The 17,409-nt window shown below is 40.8% G+C and overlaps 1 protein-coding gene across 1 annotated transcript in view; it reads left to right on the top strand.

The window, feature by feature from the left end:
- Nucleotides 1-17,409, top strand: part of LOC109384480 (probable global transcription activator SNF2L2) — a 65,468-nt gene that overhangs the window by 42,898 nt on the left and 5,161 nt on the right. Inside the window, exons 16-20 of the mRNA XM_019645883.1 lie at nt 4,809-4,916; nt 5,516-5,602; nt 8,753-8,799; nt 11,598-11,764; nt 16,619-16,782. Coding sequence (XP_019501428.1) covers nt 4,809-4,916; nt 5,516-5,602; nt 8,753-8,799; nt 11,598-11,764; nt 16,619-16,782 — 573 coding nt within the window. The remainder of the gene's footprint in view (nt 1-4,808; nt 4,917-5,515; nt 5,603-8,752; nt 8,800-11,597; nt 11,765-16,618; nt 16,783-17,409) is intronic.

Genomic DNA, 17,409 nt, shown 5'->3' with positions numbered 1-17,409 from the left:
ACTAAAGCAGGAATGTAAGGGCCACAGTTTGAGAAATACAGCTCTACTTCATGGAAAAATTAGTGTTAATGAATGAGTATTTAATGAAAATTAGTTTTAATCAATGGGTAGTTAATAATTTTGTAAGTCTAATGAAACACCTAATGAACAAGGGAATGTACTGTACCCACCTCCCCCAACACCACCGCCTAGCTGCTGGCATAAAAGCCGTTCCTTACACTCAGGGAAGAAGGACGATTAGTAGAAAAAGGATTATGTAAAACCCAACTTAAGCTAAATAAAAAATGATTTTACGGTTTGGCTCCCATTTGTGTCTTTGCTTACTCTCCCTTTTGTTAATTCATATAATAGAGAAACAATTTAAAAAAAAAAAGAACTGGGCTGGCCGAGTGGCGTGATGGTTAAGAACTGGCTTGGGATGCCAGAGGGCCCCCGCTCGGATCCCACATATGAGGGCCAGTGACACTGCCCTCCACAGCTAAAATGCTGAACAACAGCTCAACCTGGAGCTGGGCTGCCGTGAGTCCCCGCCTATGGCAACGGGATAGGCTGCAGCCCTTGTGGCAGTGGGTTGCTATGGGCTACCATATGTAGCCAGCAGCCAGCGTGAGTGGCCGTCCAGAAGCCGGCGACTGATCTATTTCGCCAGGGAAGAGTGCAATGATGGTGCCAACTTGGACCAGTGAAGCAATGTCCTCCACAACTAGACTGAAGAACAAAAGGACAGTAACTTGTCTGTTTCCCTTCCCCCAATTCCCCAGCACTGTTCCCATCCCCCCAACTCCCCAATAAAAATCTTTAAAAAAAAAAAAAAGAACCAACTGTATTTGCAATGGGCTGTGTAGATACTGATGTCTACATAGACTACAATACATAGATAATGTCTGAGGTTAACTAGAGGCTGCGCTACCTAAAATCCATCCTGATTTTGATACGATTTATATAAAACAACCAAAAGGCTTTGTTTAAATGGGCAACTTCTATACTCATTATGTAAAAACTTGGAATAATTGATATAATTAATCATTATTTTGTTCCTCCCATATGCTATACTTGTAGATCCCAGAACCTGTGACTTGCATACATTTCATCTTATTGTGTGGAAATCTCTATTCAGAAAGTGGTAATATATCACACACAGTAGTCTAGCTTCATTGTTCCAATAATACATCCTTTTGGAAGGGGAATTATAAGTGAAGAATAGTACTCAGGCAGAAACTATGAATAAAGCTTGAATACTTCTACAGGGTTTGATGGGAGGAGACCCGGGGATGGTATAATCACCTGATTTGGCTCCTCGTAGGGGCCAGTTTGATCTTTTACTAACAGAAGAATTCTTAGGAGATAATTACCATGTACATGAGGTCGGCACCTCAGTTACACATATAATCTGAACAGAAAAAGCCCCAGAAGCTTTCACAAACCTGACTTGTTGGGGAATCATCCCTATTAAAGGGTCATAGGTTTCATTTCCTACAACACCAGCACATTTTGAGGAACTCTCATGTTCATGCTCTAATCAGGTGCCATCACATTTTTGGAGGGCGAAGTCAGATCCAAGAGTTTCAAGTGGCATGATTATCACAGAAACTTCCTTCGCCTCTTCACTGTTGGTCTGTGTGTCTACTTTAGAGTTGTTGTCTGTCCTGACACATAGCTCTGATGGCCTGTCCTATGCACTATACGCACTCAGGCTGGGGCAGGAGCTACACCAGAAATAGGAGGCATCATATGATTGGTCAACAGACTTGGTGTGGAGACAAGATCTACTCACACTGAACAGTGGCGTGACAGTGAAAGGTGACATCACCCAAAGGTGACATCGGGATGAACAATCCAGGCATTCATGCACGTTTTAGGGCAGGGGTCTCAGAGCACACACTCAGGAGTGTGCACTTGGGAAGAGAGGTACTTACTAGCAGTCCGTTGGGGTGCAGAAAGATTTTAGAACTTCCATTTATATTAATTCTTCTCTTACAGATAAAAAAAATTAAATCTTATTGATATTTAACACAGATGGACACTGGTACCCATGTAGTGTGCACATTGGAAAGTTAATTACACGCCCGGGTTAGACTAGGTTTTCGCACACTACTCAGGCATCTGAAAGTCCACTCAGCCTCACAGCCAGGTTCCTATTGTGAGGCATTGTGGGTTTCCCTGTACCCAGATAAAATAATTTAGGATCTGATTTTAACTGAACTAATAACCCAGCCCCCATAATGGACGAAGGGCTTAAAAAGATTCTACAGGTTGAAAACAAGAACAGGTGAACAATGAGAAAGCAGTCTCCTGCCTCTTCTGTTCCTAGTGTGGGTTTTTATCAGCCACATCATGGGGTACTTGGATAGGAATTGGCAAAAAAAAAAAAAAAAATTAGATGTCATCATATTGGCTCCTTGAAATATGGGTAGAAATCAGTTGCCTTTACTCGTACCCTAAAAGTAACTTGTCTTGAGACAACGTGAGCACATGCATATAATTTATAAATAAATATAGAGGTGTGTACTCAGAAGATGTGCTTTATTGAACATGTCTTCCTGATTAGGGAATGCCTTCAAAAAAGCTTAGTAACCACTTCTTTGAGGGAACTGAAAGGGAAAATTGACTTTGGCTGATAGATATGGTGATTGTGGAAGATCTTAAAAAGACTCCTCAAGGTAGAGTAGGATTAAAAAGGAGGCGCTAAGACCCAGGAATGCCCCAGGCCTGGAGAAAAGTACAAAATCAAACAAAATAGCTTAGAGTTGTTCGGGAAGGTGCAGGGAGCACAGGTAAATATAGGTGTGTAGCTTAGGACGGTGATTTTGATCATGCCGATCGCACCAGCTTCTGGTACCCCCGAGGGTGCGAGAGAGGAAGGCCAGAAGGTCAGGGTCATCCTCTCTGCTGACTTGACCACTGTGGGATGTTTGACATCACTATCTGCATGGTATCATCACGCAGGCCTGCTTCCTCCAGCACGTAGCAGTAGGTAACTGAGGGGCAGGGGGTTCAGGTTTCTGTCTCTAAACCTGCATCTGTGTGCCCTAAGGCACTTGAAAACAAGCATGGCTGTCTCTATCAGCAAGGAGGCCCAGGTGAAGGTGAGCATTGGTAGAACTGAGAAGCCTGAACATCTGCTTGGCCATCCTTAGCATAGAACTTGATAGAGTGGCCTGTTTCCAGTCCTGACTACACCCACCATTAGTCCTAACTGCACCATTAAATAGCTGTATCATTTTGTGCGTCAATCTGTTAACCTTTCTGATGCTCTGGTTCCTTATTTATAAAATGTGGACTCTAAATGTAACTCTCTCTCAGAGCTTTTGTGTGGTAAAATTAGACAAGGCACATAAAGCACTTTTGCACAGCGCCTGGTCCCTATAAAAAGCTCGATAATATTAGGCCTTGGTGTCATTTTTATCATTATACTTGTCTGAAGTTACTTAACATTTTTTCACCATGATTAAATTTCATTGAGAGTTCACATCTCTTGAAAGGTGTACTTTAAAAATATCATGTGATCAGGTATTTAAAACACAAAGCTTGCATTAAGTGCATTCTTATTTATTAAGCTCCAAGACTCCTCCCCCCTCCCCCCGCCCTGGTCAAGAAGGTCATTAAAAACCAAAACAAGTTTATGGAAGGTCACCTGCTTTTCTCAGCTCTTCTGCAAGAGAGCCAGCCTTTCTCTGATCTGGTGCAGCAAAACAAGTGGCAGGAGACTATTAATTGTGGGTCTGTTGGGCCCGACAGGTTCCTTCTAAAGCAACACTCAAATGAATATTCAACTTCTCTTCATCTGTGACCTCCTCACTCTGGTCCTCAGAGCTGAAAATAACCTGATCACTTTTAATCAGTTTATTAAACATTAGGCAGCTTGCTGATTTACTTTTAATCACATTCTGCAGATTTCTAGGCATTCATCTGACGTTTATTATGAAAATTGCACATTTGTATTCTGGGGATTTTTTTTTTAATAAAGAAAAACAATAATAGGAAAATATCAGGGCAGATTATATGCATCAGGAGCGTGCTGGAAGTATTGCAGGTGTGTTCTAACCCACAGGCATGTGAATTCCCTTTCTCTGTTTTACATTGATTTTTACACTGTTTTAAATGGAATACATGCAGCTTTGCCTTGTAAATGGTCATAAAGTTGAGTCCAGCTTTACGATTAGTGCTTCTCCTCCACTTGTCCTCACTAGGTAGCATCGTCTCATCTCTCAAAAGCAGGGTTAATGATAGTCAACCTAAGACTATTATTGTAAGTCTCACTTTAGGATCAGTATTGGGAGTAACCATATATGACCATTTAAAAAAAAAATGTTTTATAAAAGAAAATCATGGGAAATTGGCCAGTCACTATTTTTCCTAAAACTATTCTGCTCATATGAAATGGGGGTATAGTTGGGAAGCAGAGGAACTATTGGGTTGCCAGAAAAGTCGTGACGTATTTTTTTCTGTATTTTTCATTGCAAACATGCATCATGACTTTTCCAACAACTCAACAGAAAAAGATCCTCCACATTAAACGTCTTTGAATTTGAACAGTTTTCAAGCCTCTCTCTCTCTCTCAAATACGGAATAAGTCAAGAAGTTTCAGAAAACACGACCCTAACCTCAATTACATAGAACCTTTTGAAGACCCCTCCATCACAATGATAGTGCAATCCCCATCCCATCCTCCACTCCAGGAACCCATGTGGGGAAACAGATACCTTCATGGCTCCAGGAATGCCACCAGCAGCTGCGTCTCGAGTCTTCTTAGAGCAGGCACCTTCTCTCTCCTGCTCTTACCCCACTTACTGTTCTTTTGATTCCAGGTTGAATATGTGATCAAGTGTGACATGTCAGCTTTGCAGAAGATTCTCTATCGCCATATGCAAGCCAAAGGGATTCTCCTCACAGATGGTTCTGAGAAAGATAAGAAGGTATGTGGCAGAAGATGTGCCGTCGTACATCTTCTCATGTCTGTGACAGGAAATATTCCCAGGAAGCATCCTGCTAATGCTGATTTGTTAAAGCAAATTACTGGATTTGTTTTTGTAGCGATTGTAGCTGCCAAATAAAATCTCTTAACCTCTGAATTTAAACTGCACTGGGGCAGGAAGAAAGGACTGTGTTCATATCACCAAAATAGTTAGCTCTACTCATGTGAATTCTGCAGAAAATGCATTCCACCTAAATGTGGGGTGGCACTAGAGAAGGTTTGAACATTCATTTCCATTTCTTGGGCATCTATTCTGTGCTGCTTCTGTCTTCCCAGAATACTAGAGAATAGACAGTCATGTCACAAACCCATCAACTTGACATAAATTCCTTCCTGGAGGATAATTTAGTCACAAGAAAGGTATTATATCGAGCTCAGAAACTGCTATGTTATAACAGGAAGTTTGGACCATAAGAGGTTCAGGTTACGGAGAAGACCTCCGACGCTTTGCCTTTTCTATTGAAGTCCATTTTTTAAAAATAAGAACTATATGGTCAGTTAATTATTTGTTCTGCTTTGACTCTCTCCACTTGTGTTTAGGGGAAGGGAGGCGCTAAGACACTTATGAACACTATCATGCAACTGAGAAAAATATGCAATCACCCATACATGTTTCAGCACATTGAGGTGAGTCCATATTCTCTGCTTTGACCCTGGTTCTGACTGTGCTATTCCTACTAATACTACTTAAGGCTTTTTTAAATAAAAAATACAACAGGGTTAATACCTATATAGGAGTTGAAACAACATGGTCTCATAGCTTAACGGGAAGACTTGATAAATGTGAATTTGCTGGTTATGGATTATTTTTGGCACCAAGCACTTGAGCATCTGGAATTTTATAACCAAGAGTTTAAAGTAGTAAGAAAATGTTGTAAGCTATGGCTCATTGTGTGGGTTTGGGTAAGTACTGCGAATTGCCTTGTTTTATGGTAGGAGCTTGGAAATTGAAGATAATGATAAATACATCCAGTTTTCTCAGAAGGATGCTGTGAAAAATATTAAAATAAAGTATTTATGCATGTTACAGAGAAAAATGTTCTGGAAATATTTTCTCTGTAAAAGACAATGACTTTGGCCCGTTACTTAGATTTGTATTTTTCCCTTCTGGCTTCTATCACGTCGACATAAACTCGGGCCTTTAATTTAAAGTGACACTCTGGTCTCTAAGATGCTATTTTTAGGGGCGAGGACATTGTCTGCCGTGTTCACTACATGTGAATAAGTTTCCCAAATTGACGGCATTTCACCCCAGGAGGAGCGATTGACGTGAGCAGGACGGAGAAAGAGCCGCAAATTGTGGCATCCATTCTTCCGTGTGTGGCTGCTGATGCTTATGGTTCTGGTGGCGATTCTCAGCCAGCGTAGTGCCTGTGTCCACTGCGCATGCGCAGGGGCCCGGGGCACTGCAGGGCTCGGGTATCTGCACCAGTGTATTAACAAATAAATACCTAGAAGGTTCTGGGAAGTTAAGAGTCAAGAATCACAGCATGAAAATCAGGTTGAATATCCTTGACTGTGACGATTCTTTTGTTTCTCCCTTATGTTTGGTAATCTTACTTGTCAGGTAAGAGTATTGATTGTAAACCTTCCCTATATACAGGAGCCCTGTCCCAACTGTGGTGAGGAACTGTGGTGGCAAGACTCCTGACACTGCTCTGGCCTTCGGGCCCATAGGGCAGAGTATCTATAGACTAAAAAGTCTGAGATCTAGGTAAAATGACAACAGCAACATTAAAAAAAACAACAATACACTCACACACACACACACACACACACACACACACACACACACAAAACCAACAAACAGGCCACAGCTATTTAGACATAGAGTGAAAGGGGAATCCAGTGTACAATGAGCCCATACCCCAGACCACTTTGTAATTCAGATTGCTCCTCCTGGGGTTTAGAAAACTTACATGGTGTAAATCACTCAGCATCTCCAGGCTTTAGTGCGCTTGACTTGTCATCAGTGGTAATGGATTACAGGGCTGGCAGGAGGGTAAACTTAAAAAAAAAAAAAAAAAATTAACATAGGAAGCATCTTGTAAACAGATAAAATGTTAAACGATGTAAGGTATCCGTGAATTAGTGTGGAGGGAGGGGGCGTATGTTGGGTTGGGGCGAGCCAGAAAGAAAGCCTAATGATGAAAATGAAAATACGGTCATGTCAGGTTAACCTCACCCACCATCGCTTTTTTTCTAAAAATAATTTTAAGATACCTGATACTTATTCTGCTATATAGAGGGGTTTGAGGACTCAGAAATTATGAAAATTTAGTGTCAATCTTACTTCGTTTTGGTTATCATAGAAAAATGAACCTTTGAAGCATGCTAGGCCATGTCAGGAAAGCAGGTGGATGGTCCTTCCCTCAGGCTTCTGTCTGCAGCACCTGGGGTGGGGGTGGGGGTGGGGGTGGCAGTGATAAAATGAGCAAAGGCTGAGTAACATGCCCTCCATTGCATGTATATTTACGTTTTAAATAGCAGTCAGTAGAAAAACAGACTTTGATTTGCAGTTTTTTTAACATAAAAGACTCTGAGGAGCATATTCCTAGGAAAGCGAGCCACAGCTATTGGCTAATGTGTTCCAGGTATGGATCAGAGATGGTGTGTGCATTTGTGCCTTTGTCTTTGTTTTGTTTGCTACACAACCTTTGTTCAGACTAAGTCATACCAGGAGCCTTCAAGCCAGTATTTTTTAAATCATGCTGATTCCTAATCTTATCACCGTCTACCGACCCCTGCTGTCTCTTTGGTTTTTACAACTGTTGCTTAGAGATAGGGTTGGAACCTCAAAATCTAGTAAGGAATGGCTTCCTGTGGAGAGAGAGGGCGTGTTCTGGGGGTGAATTGGAGTGGGGTTTTTGGCTGTTGGTGAGTTGTTGTTGTTTTTTTGCCATGTGTTAATTTTGCTATCAGTGCAGCGTTCTGAGGGACTGGGCCTGCCGTAAACAATGAGCATATTTGAGAGGAGAGCTCAAAGGGAACTATCTGGTCCCGTTGGAGGAAAAGCTTCATCGTGGAAGGAAGGGAAGCAGGAAAGGGAGACAGCTGCTGGCTAATGTGAAGGTGTGACATCTTCTCCTTCCCCACAGATGGTCTCCCTTTCCTTAAGTAGAAATGGGAAAATCACATGAAGAACACTAATGTATTTCTCCCACAGAATCAGGGAAGAGGGGATTAGGTGATTAAGTTCTGTATGTTGAAAGTGGAAGTGGACACCTGAGGGAGCAGTGTACACTCAGGGCCATATTTGTAAAAGGGAAAAGAAAAGCACAGTATGGAAGGGATGCTAGGATTTCACTAAGATTTGTAATACAGTATATGATCACCATTATGTTTGTTGTTAAATGTTTTCACACTGTATTTATGTGTACATATTAGTCCTCGTTTGCTTACGTTCAGCTCTTCCTCTAGTCTAGACCCTAGGCTCCTTGGGGGTAGATATTTTCGTTGTTTCTGGATCCGGTACCTGCCTACCTCAGCCCTGGGCCAGGTGATGTTTAATGAGTGAACTAACCCTGTCATCTCAGCATGAGAATCTAGAGACTTGCAGAAACTCACAGGATACATTATACATTTCTGGCAGAGCAAAAGCCTGAATTCAAAGAGATTGAGTTTCTGGTTCCTCTTATAACAAGTATTTGTTACTTATTATTTCATATAACTAAACTCTGGAAGTCGATAGGGTGACCTCGCTAAAAGATTAATCGTTAAGTTAATAATTATATATCTGTTTTCTTAAATCATTTTCTTTTTCTCTTTCTTTCAAAGGAATCCTTTGCTGAACACCTGGGCTATTCAAATGGGGTCATCAATGGGTAAATCTTAATTTTTTTTTCTTCCAAAAATAGTTTGTTGGTCTTACCTAAAGTTGTCTCTCTACAGTGTTTGCTATCATACAGATACATGCTGCCATCCTCCTCAGCCCTCCTCTCCTCAGCAGAGGGTACAGAAGTTGTTAACCAGAATGATATCAGCATTCTCTTTTACTTTACTGGCATAAATTACTACATGCCTTGAGTAAGTGGCTATTCAAAGGACATAGATCTCACTTAATAGACTTAATAGTGTCCTAGTTCTAAAAATGTTGTCGGAGCTTCAAAAGGTGGTTATTTATAACCAATAGTGTAGCTTGGGCGCAGAGAGGATTTATCATATTAAATTTCAAGTTGATATTTAACATTAACATGCAGGAGTAGAAATGTCTCATCTACTATAAATATGTATGACTTTATAGTAATTTGTTAGAATATGATCTGGATAAGAAATGTTTTTCATTAGCAATGGACATCGAAGAGAATCATGCCTTGCAACAACAAAAAAGAACCTTGTATTAACAGAAAGTCTCTGTTTTGCTTGTTTTGTACCAGGGAAAATGTATTATTAGGATATAGGGGTCATTCTTGGGTCCCCGGGGCAGACTGTGTCACTGGGCTAAGAACCAGGGATTGGAATCCATCCAGAAACAAAGTCACTTGACTTCCATCCAGAAACAAAGTCACTTGACTCTCAGGCTTGTCCCTGCCTCCCTTTCCTCTGGGTTTTCTGGTCAGTCCTGGCACCATCAGGTTGGCCACAGTTACAGATTGAAAACATAGCCACAGGGGGTGTTCGGAGGACAGTTCTCAGAGCAGGGGAGGGACCTTGGGAAGACCTACACTTGAAAATCTGTCCTTTAGAGATAGCACATACTGTGTCGTAAAATCAGCTACCACATGATGTATTTCAGTGTTACAGACTGCACGTGCACTGTTTTTCCAACAATATCAACCCTACTGTTAAGTTTTAATAATGTACCACATCCCCGTTGATAAAACAGAAAAGTGATGTATTGTGGAGGAAAAAAGCCCTACGTTAGGCTCACTGACACTTTTATCCATATGACAGCAGTACATACTACCATGATTTTTTTTTTTAAAGATTTTTTTTTTTTAATTGGGGAATTGGGGGATGGGAACAGTGCTGGGGAATTGGGGGAAGGAGAACAGACAAGTTGCTATTGTTTTGTTCTTCAGTCTAGTTGTGGAGGACGTTGCTTCACTGGCCCAAGTTGGCACCATCATTGCGCTCTTCCTGGGCGAGGCAGATCAGTCACCGGCTTCTGGATGGCCCCTCACAGCGGCTGCTGGCCGCTCACGCTGCCTGCTGGCTACACACGGTAGCCCATGGCAACCCACTGCCACAGGGGCTGCAGCCTAGGCCGTTGCCAAGGACTCACGGCAGCCCAGCTCCAGGTTGAGCTGTTGTTCAGCATCTTAGCTGTGGAGGGCAGCGTCACTGGCCCTCATATGTGGGATCCAAACCAGGGCCCTCTGGCGTCCCAATCCAGTTCTTAACCACCGCGCCACTCGGCCGGCCCTACCATGATATGTTTTACTTGAATTTCTGTATAAGCCAGCACTCTTGCCCGCTCCCCAGTCCATTCTCACACAGTATGCGTACATGGTGATCTTTTAAAAAGCTAATGTCAGATGTAGTCACTCCCCTGTTTATGCTCTGTCAATGGCTTTACAATTGCGCTTAAAACTAATACATTCAGTGTGGCGAGTAGAGCCTTATAGGATCTCTCTCCACTCCCACCCTCTACCTCTCTGCGCTCATCTTCCATATTCGCCACTCACTCACTTAAGTTTAAGCCATGCACACCATTTTTTTCAATTCCTCAGACTCACCAGGTTCTTTTAGTCCTCAGGACCTTTGCGCATACTCTTTCTACTTCCTGGAATCTTGTCCTCTGCACTCTCAAGCTCCCATACTCCACCTGGCTACTTTTTGCTCATTATTTCAGGTTTCAGCTAAACTGTTCTCTCTTCAGTGAGGTCATCCCTGACACTCTAAACTAGTGGCTGGCAATTTTTTTTTTTTCCCCCACTAAAGGGCCAGACCTCAAATATTTTCACCTTTGCAGGCCAAAAAGCCTCTGTCTTACTTACGCGGCTTTGCCCTTGTAGCATGAAAGCAGCCATAGACAAACAGAAATTAATGAGCATGGTTGTGTCCCAATAAAACTTTATTTACAAAACAGGCAGCAGGCCAGGGCTGAAGTGTGTCAAACTCTGCTCTCATCTAAAGAAGATAACGTGTTGTTTTCTATAAGTTCTCTTGTCGCAACTTGTTAATTTTCTTTTTAATACTTATCACAATTTATAATTACTCATTTTGAAGGCAAGGATTCTATTTTGATTATCACGATACACATGCTTAGCATTGTGCTTGTCACATAGTCGGTGCTGAATAACTATTTGAATGAATCTTAAGTGCCCTAAATTAATAATTTTATCTACTTAATAAGTAGAGATATAAGGAAATACAACATATACAAGTCTGTGTATGTATGAGAGAGACAGACAGAGAGAGAGCATTGGAAACATGAAAAGGTTTCCTTTTCTGTCATACCTAGCATACATAATGCACTCTTTATGAGTTTTGTAGGAATATGTATTCTTATTCCATTAAATACTCTCACTGCTTTGGAGTGGATATTCCTTCATTCATTCCATAGTTATTTATTGAGTGTTTACTATACACAAGGCACTCTCTGAAAAGCAAAGCTCTACTGGCTCCTTCAAGAAGACAGCAGTAATACTGTCTTCTTGTTTTGCATTTTTGGGTTCAGGGCTGAGCTGTATCGGGCCTCAGGAAAGTTTGAGCTACTTGATCGTATTCTGCCAAAATTGAGAGCGACTAATCACCGCGTGCTGCTTTTCTGCCAGATGACGTCTCTCATGACCATCATGGAGGATTACTTTGCTTTTCGGAACTTCCTTTACCTGCGCCTTGACGGTGAGTGGAGAAGGAACTAGACTCGGAAGCCATGCTGCTGAGAGTGCAGGGATAATGGGCCCTTAGATCCTATCTCAGCGGAAAAGGAGGGGGAAAATTATTGAAGAATTCACTAGCAGGATGGAGTGCAGCTTTTCTAGACGGCACTTTTTATATCCTCAAGTGTCAAATAAGCTGAGATCATTTGCACAGCTGTTTATCCCACATACAAGCCAATACAAGTGGACTTAAGAGTCTTGATAAGTGCCACAATAAATTAAACTGAAATGAAATTTTAAAACCCTCCTTGCTCTTAGGATTGTCTGTTTCCTATGCACCATATAGAATATTTTGATAAGTCTTTAGCTTTTTGTGTTAAGGTATATTTTAAGGGGGTAAAGGCTATGTCTCCTTTTTTTTTTTCAACAACATTGTAATAGTTCATTTAAGATTATATTTAATAATCATTAAAGCATCTCTTTTTCTAAGTAGAACACATATCTATGTTATGTTAAGAGATAGGGCTTCACTGTTGTCCAGACTTTCACAAACTGCAAAATATTGACCTGTTATTAAGAGTGAAATTTAAATACCATGTCCTAAGAAATTAGTAAGAAAATAGGAATGGAAGAAAATATGAATGTAGGGATACTTCTTAAATTACTATATGAATTGGATATCAGCCCTAATATTTTAGAGAAGAAAGATATCAAAATTTACCTACTTTGGCAGGGGCTAACACTCAAAGAGTGGTGAGCGGGCATAGGAGCTAATTTACAGACAGGACAGTGTTGAATCCCCAGATAGAGAAGAGTACAGTATTACTAATACCAATTTTTATCTAATGTAATATTCAAGTCATTATGAAATGGTCAACTTAAAGCTTATGTTCCATTTAAGAGCATTGTTTTATTTTCTGTCCAACATTCTGTACCCCTTTTGCCGTGAATTAGATGTAACTAGATATATAACAAACTTCAGACTTGCTGAACTTGCCATAGTTTTTAAGTGAATTCTCTTTATGATCTACCTTTTAGGTTTTTATTAATTTTTGAATTAATTATTCCTGTGACAGACTTGATTTTTAAAAATCGTGTTACTACCTCTCCCTTCCACAGTCCCTGGAAACAGATGAATGGTTAAGTAAATGCTAACCTCGAATTGATGGCAGAGTTATATGGCCCACAGTCTGTCTCTTTTGGCACATCTCCTGCAGTGTGCCTTGTCCTCTGACCTGATCCTTGCCTCCCTCTTTGTGGGAGAGGTCAGTACCCATTAGAAAGATGAACCCTCCTCCCACTGCTGCTCAGGTGTAGGGCAGCCCAACTCTCTTTTCCCCAGGATTTACAACTCCCCTCCCCCAGGGGTCCTACGTAACTTGTTTACTACTCTGTGGCATAGCGTTTTAAATCTCAGCTCTCCGTGGATTGCAGCCCTGGAAGAGTCGAGCATGTGAAACTGGCAAGAAGTGATTTCCTTGAAACAGATCTGTCTAATGTTTTCTTGCCAGCCTCAGAGAATATCCTTTAATAGTCTGTTGGTTGCTGTCCTTATTGTTAACTACTGATAGTAGCCATAAGAGCTAACATTTATGGAATGCCTACTCCATGGGGGATGCCAGGCAAAGCAGTCCATGTGCATTATTCACTCAATTTTCTCAACCCACAAGCTACTGTTACCCCCTTTACCCGGGTACTAATTCGATGCCCCTTGAACAGATGAGAAAAAAAGTTTTAGAGAGATGAGTTGACTTACCAGTGGTTACACAGAAAGGAAATGGTGAAGCCAGGTTCTGACTGAGATCTCTCTGCCTCCAAATTAGCTCAGTTTTAGCAGATCCAGCAAGATAGAGCCTATCTCTGAAAATACAGGTTGCTTCCCTGGTGACAGCATGTTAAGTAAGAATCATTTTGAACTTCTTCAAAAACTTTTAATTGATTGATTGAAAATGACTGGGTGCCAGAGATACAAGATGAGTGAGCCACTCATTGTCCTCACCGTCAAAGCCTTTACGGTTAGGTTAGAGGAGACGCATAAGCAAGTTCCATCAAATGTTACCGAAGGAATTGAGAAATCAGCCAGACAGGCTTCCACCCACAAGAAACAGCAGCCATTTGTTTTGGGGATGGAGAGAATCGCTGGGCGAACAGTCAGCATACACATGGATAAATGAGTACACATACTTCCAACTATACCAGCTCCATCCTAACCCAATTGTTCAAACGACTTCAGATTTTCATTGCCAAATTTGATGTCTCAGATTTTTTACCTCAGGGGGAAAAAAAACCACTTGATGACAGCTAAGCAGATTTTTCTGCAAAGATTGTGGTTGCATGCATAGATATAGCTACTATTCCATTATAGTCTTTGTTTTTACTGGAAATGATTTTTTTTTCTTTTTTTGAGTGAGTGAAAGTGGTGAAGTTACATCCTACAAGACAGAATTTTCCAAAAGGAGCTGACACTAAGTTAAAATTAGTAATCGGGAAAGCCTGGCAAGTGTGTTCCTTCTGACATACTGTGCAGTTCTCAACACAAGTGCCCTTGCTGTTAATTGTGTTCTTCTACATCAATGTCCAAAAGAACATGGAACGGATGCACATTGAATTGTGTGCCACCTACAAGGAGCATTAATTTGTCTGTAGATAAACCCTGATAGGATACCTTGAATCTCCCTGAGTAGTGTCCCAAAGATTGCTGATGATCAGCAAAGATCTTGACTTGGGGAACCTTTGACTAATGGAAATGGTGATTCAGCAAATTCTGAACCCTGTAATAAGAAATGCCATCACTTTCATGAAAAGTGATTTAATTACATCTTTCCCTGGCTTTATAATTCGTCAAGTTCCCAGCTATTTATACAGTTTAAATACATACCAGATATATTTGCTTGAGATACCTGTCATAGGACCTGAAAACTCCTTTGACCAAATAACTTTGATATTCTTTTTGTTTTTCAGAGCTTTATTTTGCATGTAGGATCATTTCATCCCAAGTAGACATTTATGCTAACTAGTTTTATTTATATCTTACTGCATGTGATCATTGACTGACTTATTTTTCCAGTGGATCAAAACTGAACTTCTGCACTCAGCGTATATAGATGGACAGTTTTTATTCCCTGCTGTCAAGAAAATAGATACTATCTCTGGGAACTCCTTTCCCCATTTTAGAAGAAGTTTGTTTGTTTGTTTCTGTGGCCTTTTATTCAGTTTAGGGCAGAGGGTAAATATGTGAACCTTGACTCCATGTGAGTAATTTTTTTTAAATGATTGCAACTGGAAAGATGATGTAGCGAAAAGGTTTTGTGATTGAACAGAACATGTCTTCCATTAGCATTGTGAAGAAATAGTTCCCCATGCTCTCAGAAAGTCAGTTCTGAAAATACAAGGAAAAAAAAAAAAGAGCCCCATATGTTTGCAACCTCATTGAACAGAGCACATTTGGTGCTTCTCCCCCGAAATCTAAATTCTTCACAATTCATTGTTGCGGGATTTGACCAGGTCACTAACCTTGAAATCTAATTTAGAAAGTAAAATGAGCTTTAAAGACTGTTGCTTCATTAAATGAGAACCCCCAAAGCCCCTTTTGCTGTGTGCAAGGAATTGTTTCTTTTTTCCTCCTCAGGAGGGTACTTATTATTTTTATTAATATCAAAAACAGATCCCCCCATGTTTGGGAACTTGACCCTCATAGTAACTTGATCCTATTAGCTGTAGTCACTTACATGTTTTAATCCTCTGAAATAAATCGCTAATATAGTTTCATCCTTAAAAAAAGAACACCATGTAGAAAGAATATTTGTATAGCAGGCAGTTGGGGACTATCATGTAACATGCATATATATTTCCCAATAGCCTAAAGCCTTTTTCAGAACTCTGCAGCTACATTTTTTTTTGGTGAAATATGTTCAGGTGGAATATGGAAGGGTTTCTTTTTTTTTTCCCCTTCCACAGTGCAGTTCATGAAATGGCCAGGTAAATACATTACACATCCATGGGATATGACCGAGCAGCTAATTTGGGATGCAAGCGTGGGTGCCTTGGCACCTGAAAAGCAAGCTGCACAGCCTGTGGGTTGGCACTCTCTGCTTATTCACTATTTTGGAGCCACTTCAGACACCCTGGGAGGAGCCACCAGGTGTGTGACTTGCTGCCCTGTTTGGTTTTAGTTGGGCGTCCTTTGAACTCAGCAGAGCAAAATGTCAACATGAGAAACAGATTGACTGATTCCCTTTTTTTTTTTTCTTTTAATTATTGCGGCTTCAAATCTTGCTAACAAGGGTAAAAATATTCCACCCGCATTATATGTTTTTACCAGCCAGATCATGCTCAGTAGCAATTGAAGTGGTAAAATATAGTAGAAATTGATTTTCCTTTTGTTTCCTTTCTCTTGGCATAAACAAGACCTCACATTAATACCTATCGGCAAAGTTGCTTCAAGCCATTATAATAATTGTTTTAGGGTGTGTGTTTGTGTGTGTTTTAAAAAAATATTTGGTGTTTTAAAGGACAGAAACAAATCCATAAAATGTTTTCATTGAGATTTAGGTTAATATACAAATATTGAAGGATCTGTAAAGTCGCAAAGGTACCCAGTCCAAAACATTTAAAATCTTTCAGCATTTTGGAACCATGGGTAGTAGACAAAGTGTTCCTTCTTGATTTGAGAAAAGTCTCTCTCTCTCTCTCAATTTTTTTTTTAATTGCAAAATGTTCAAAATTCCTTTCAAACATACAAAAACCTCCGGGGATTACCTCACCCATGCTAAGAGGAGTCCAGGCGTATTTCTCAAGGAAGCAGGCCTTTTCATCGAGCCCTGTGCCATTTTCAGACAGGAGTTAATTGGCAAATTTATTTTTCTTATCCCCTCAGGCACCACCAAGTCTGAAGATCGTGCTGCCTTGCTAAAGAAATTCAACGAACCTGGGTCCCAGTATTTCATTTTCTTGCTGAGCACAAGAGCTGGAGGCTTGGGCTTAAACCTTCAGGCAGCTGATACCGTGGTCATCTTTGACAGCGACTGGAACCCTCACCAGGTCTGTCTGTCTCTGACTTAGGCACCCAGGCTGCCCTCTGGAGGGAGGAACTGAAAGACCAACACTTTCACCATTCACATTTATGCGCTGGGCACATTTCTCAATGAATGGACCATTTTTCCAAGGGAAAATAGCCCAGCACATTATGATGGCTGTTTTCTTATCTCCCTTTTAGCACAGATATTGAGAAGCCTTACTCATGCCTTTGATGTGCCTTTGAAGAACTCAAGTTTGGGATAGAAAAATTTAGTTTCCACTTTGTGTTAACCTCATTTCCTGGGATTGCCACTGACCAAGCACATTTAGTGAAGGACAAATCACAGATGTTCCAAAAGTCACACAACAATAGCAGCTCACGTTGATCGGCCCCGTACTCTGCCAGCCTCTTTCTGTGCGTCGCTTCATTCAGTTTTCACAACAACCCTGTGAGGTTGTTAATATTACTGTCTGCTTCTTTATGGTCAAGAAAAATTAGTCCCGGGAAGCTTTAGGTAACGTCCCCAAGGTCGAACAATGAGTATGTGATAGTTAAATTTATATTCTGTGTGTTTTGTGTAAAATCCTCATCAAAAAAAAATATTCTGTGGAGCATCTACTATGAAGTCCTTTTAGCCGTGTAAGTTTAGA

The sequence above is a fragment of the Hipposideros armiger genome, unplaced genomic scaffold (genome assembly GCF_001890085.2).
Source record: "Hipposideros armiger isolate ML-2016 unplaced genomic scaffold, ASM189008v1 scaffold_95, whole genome shotgun sequence".
Lineage (NCBI taxonomy): Eukaryota > Metazoa > Chordata > Mammalia > Chiroptera > Hipposideridae > Hipposideros > Hipposideros armiger.
This window is presented reverse-complemented; position numbering and strand designations above follow the sequence as displayed.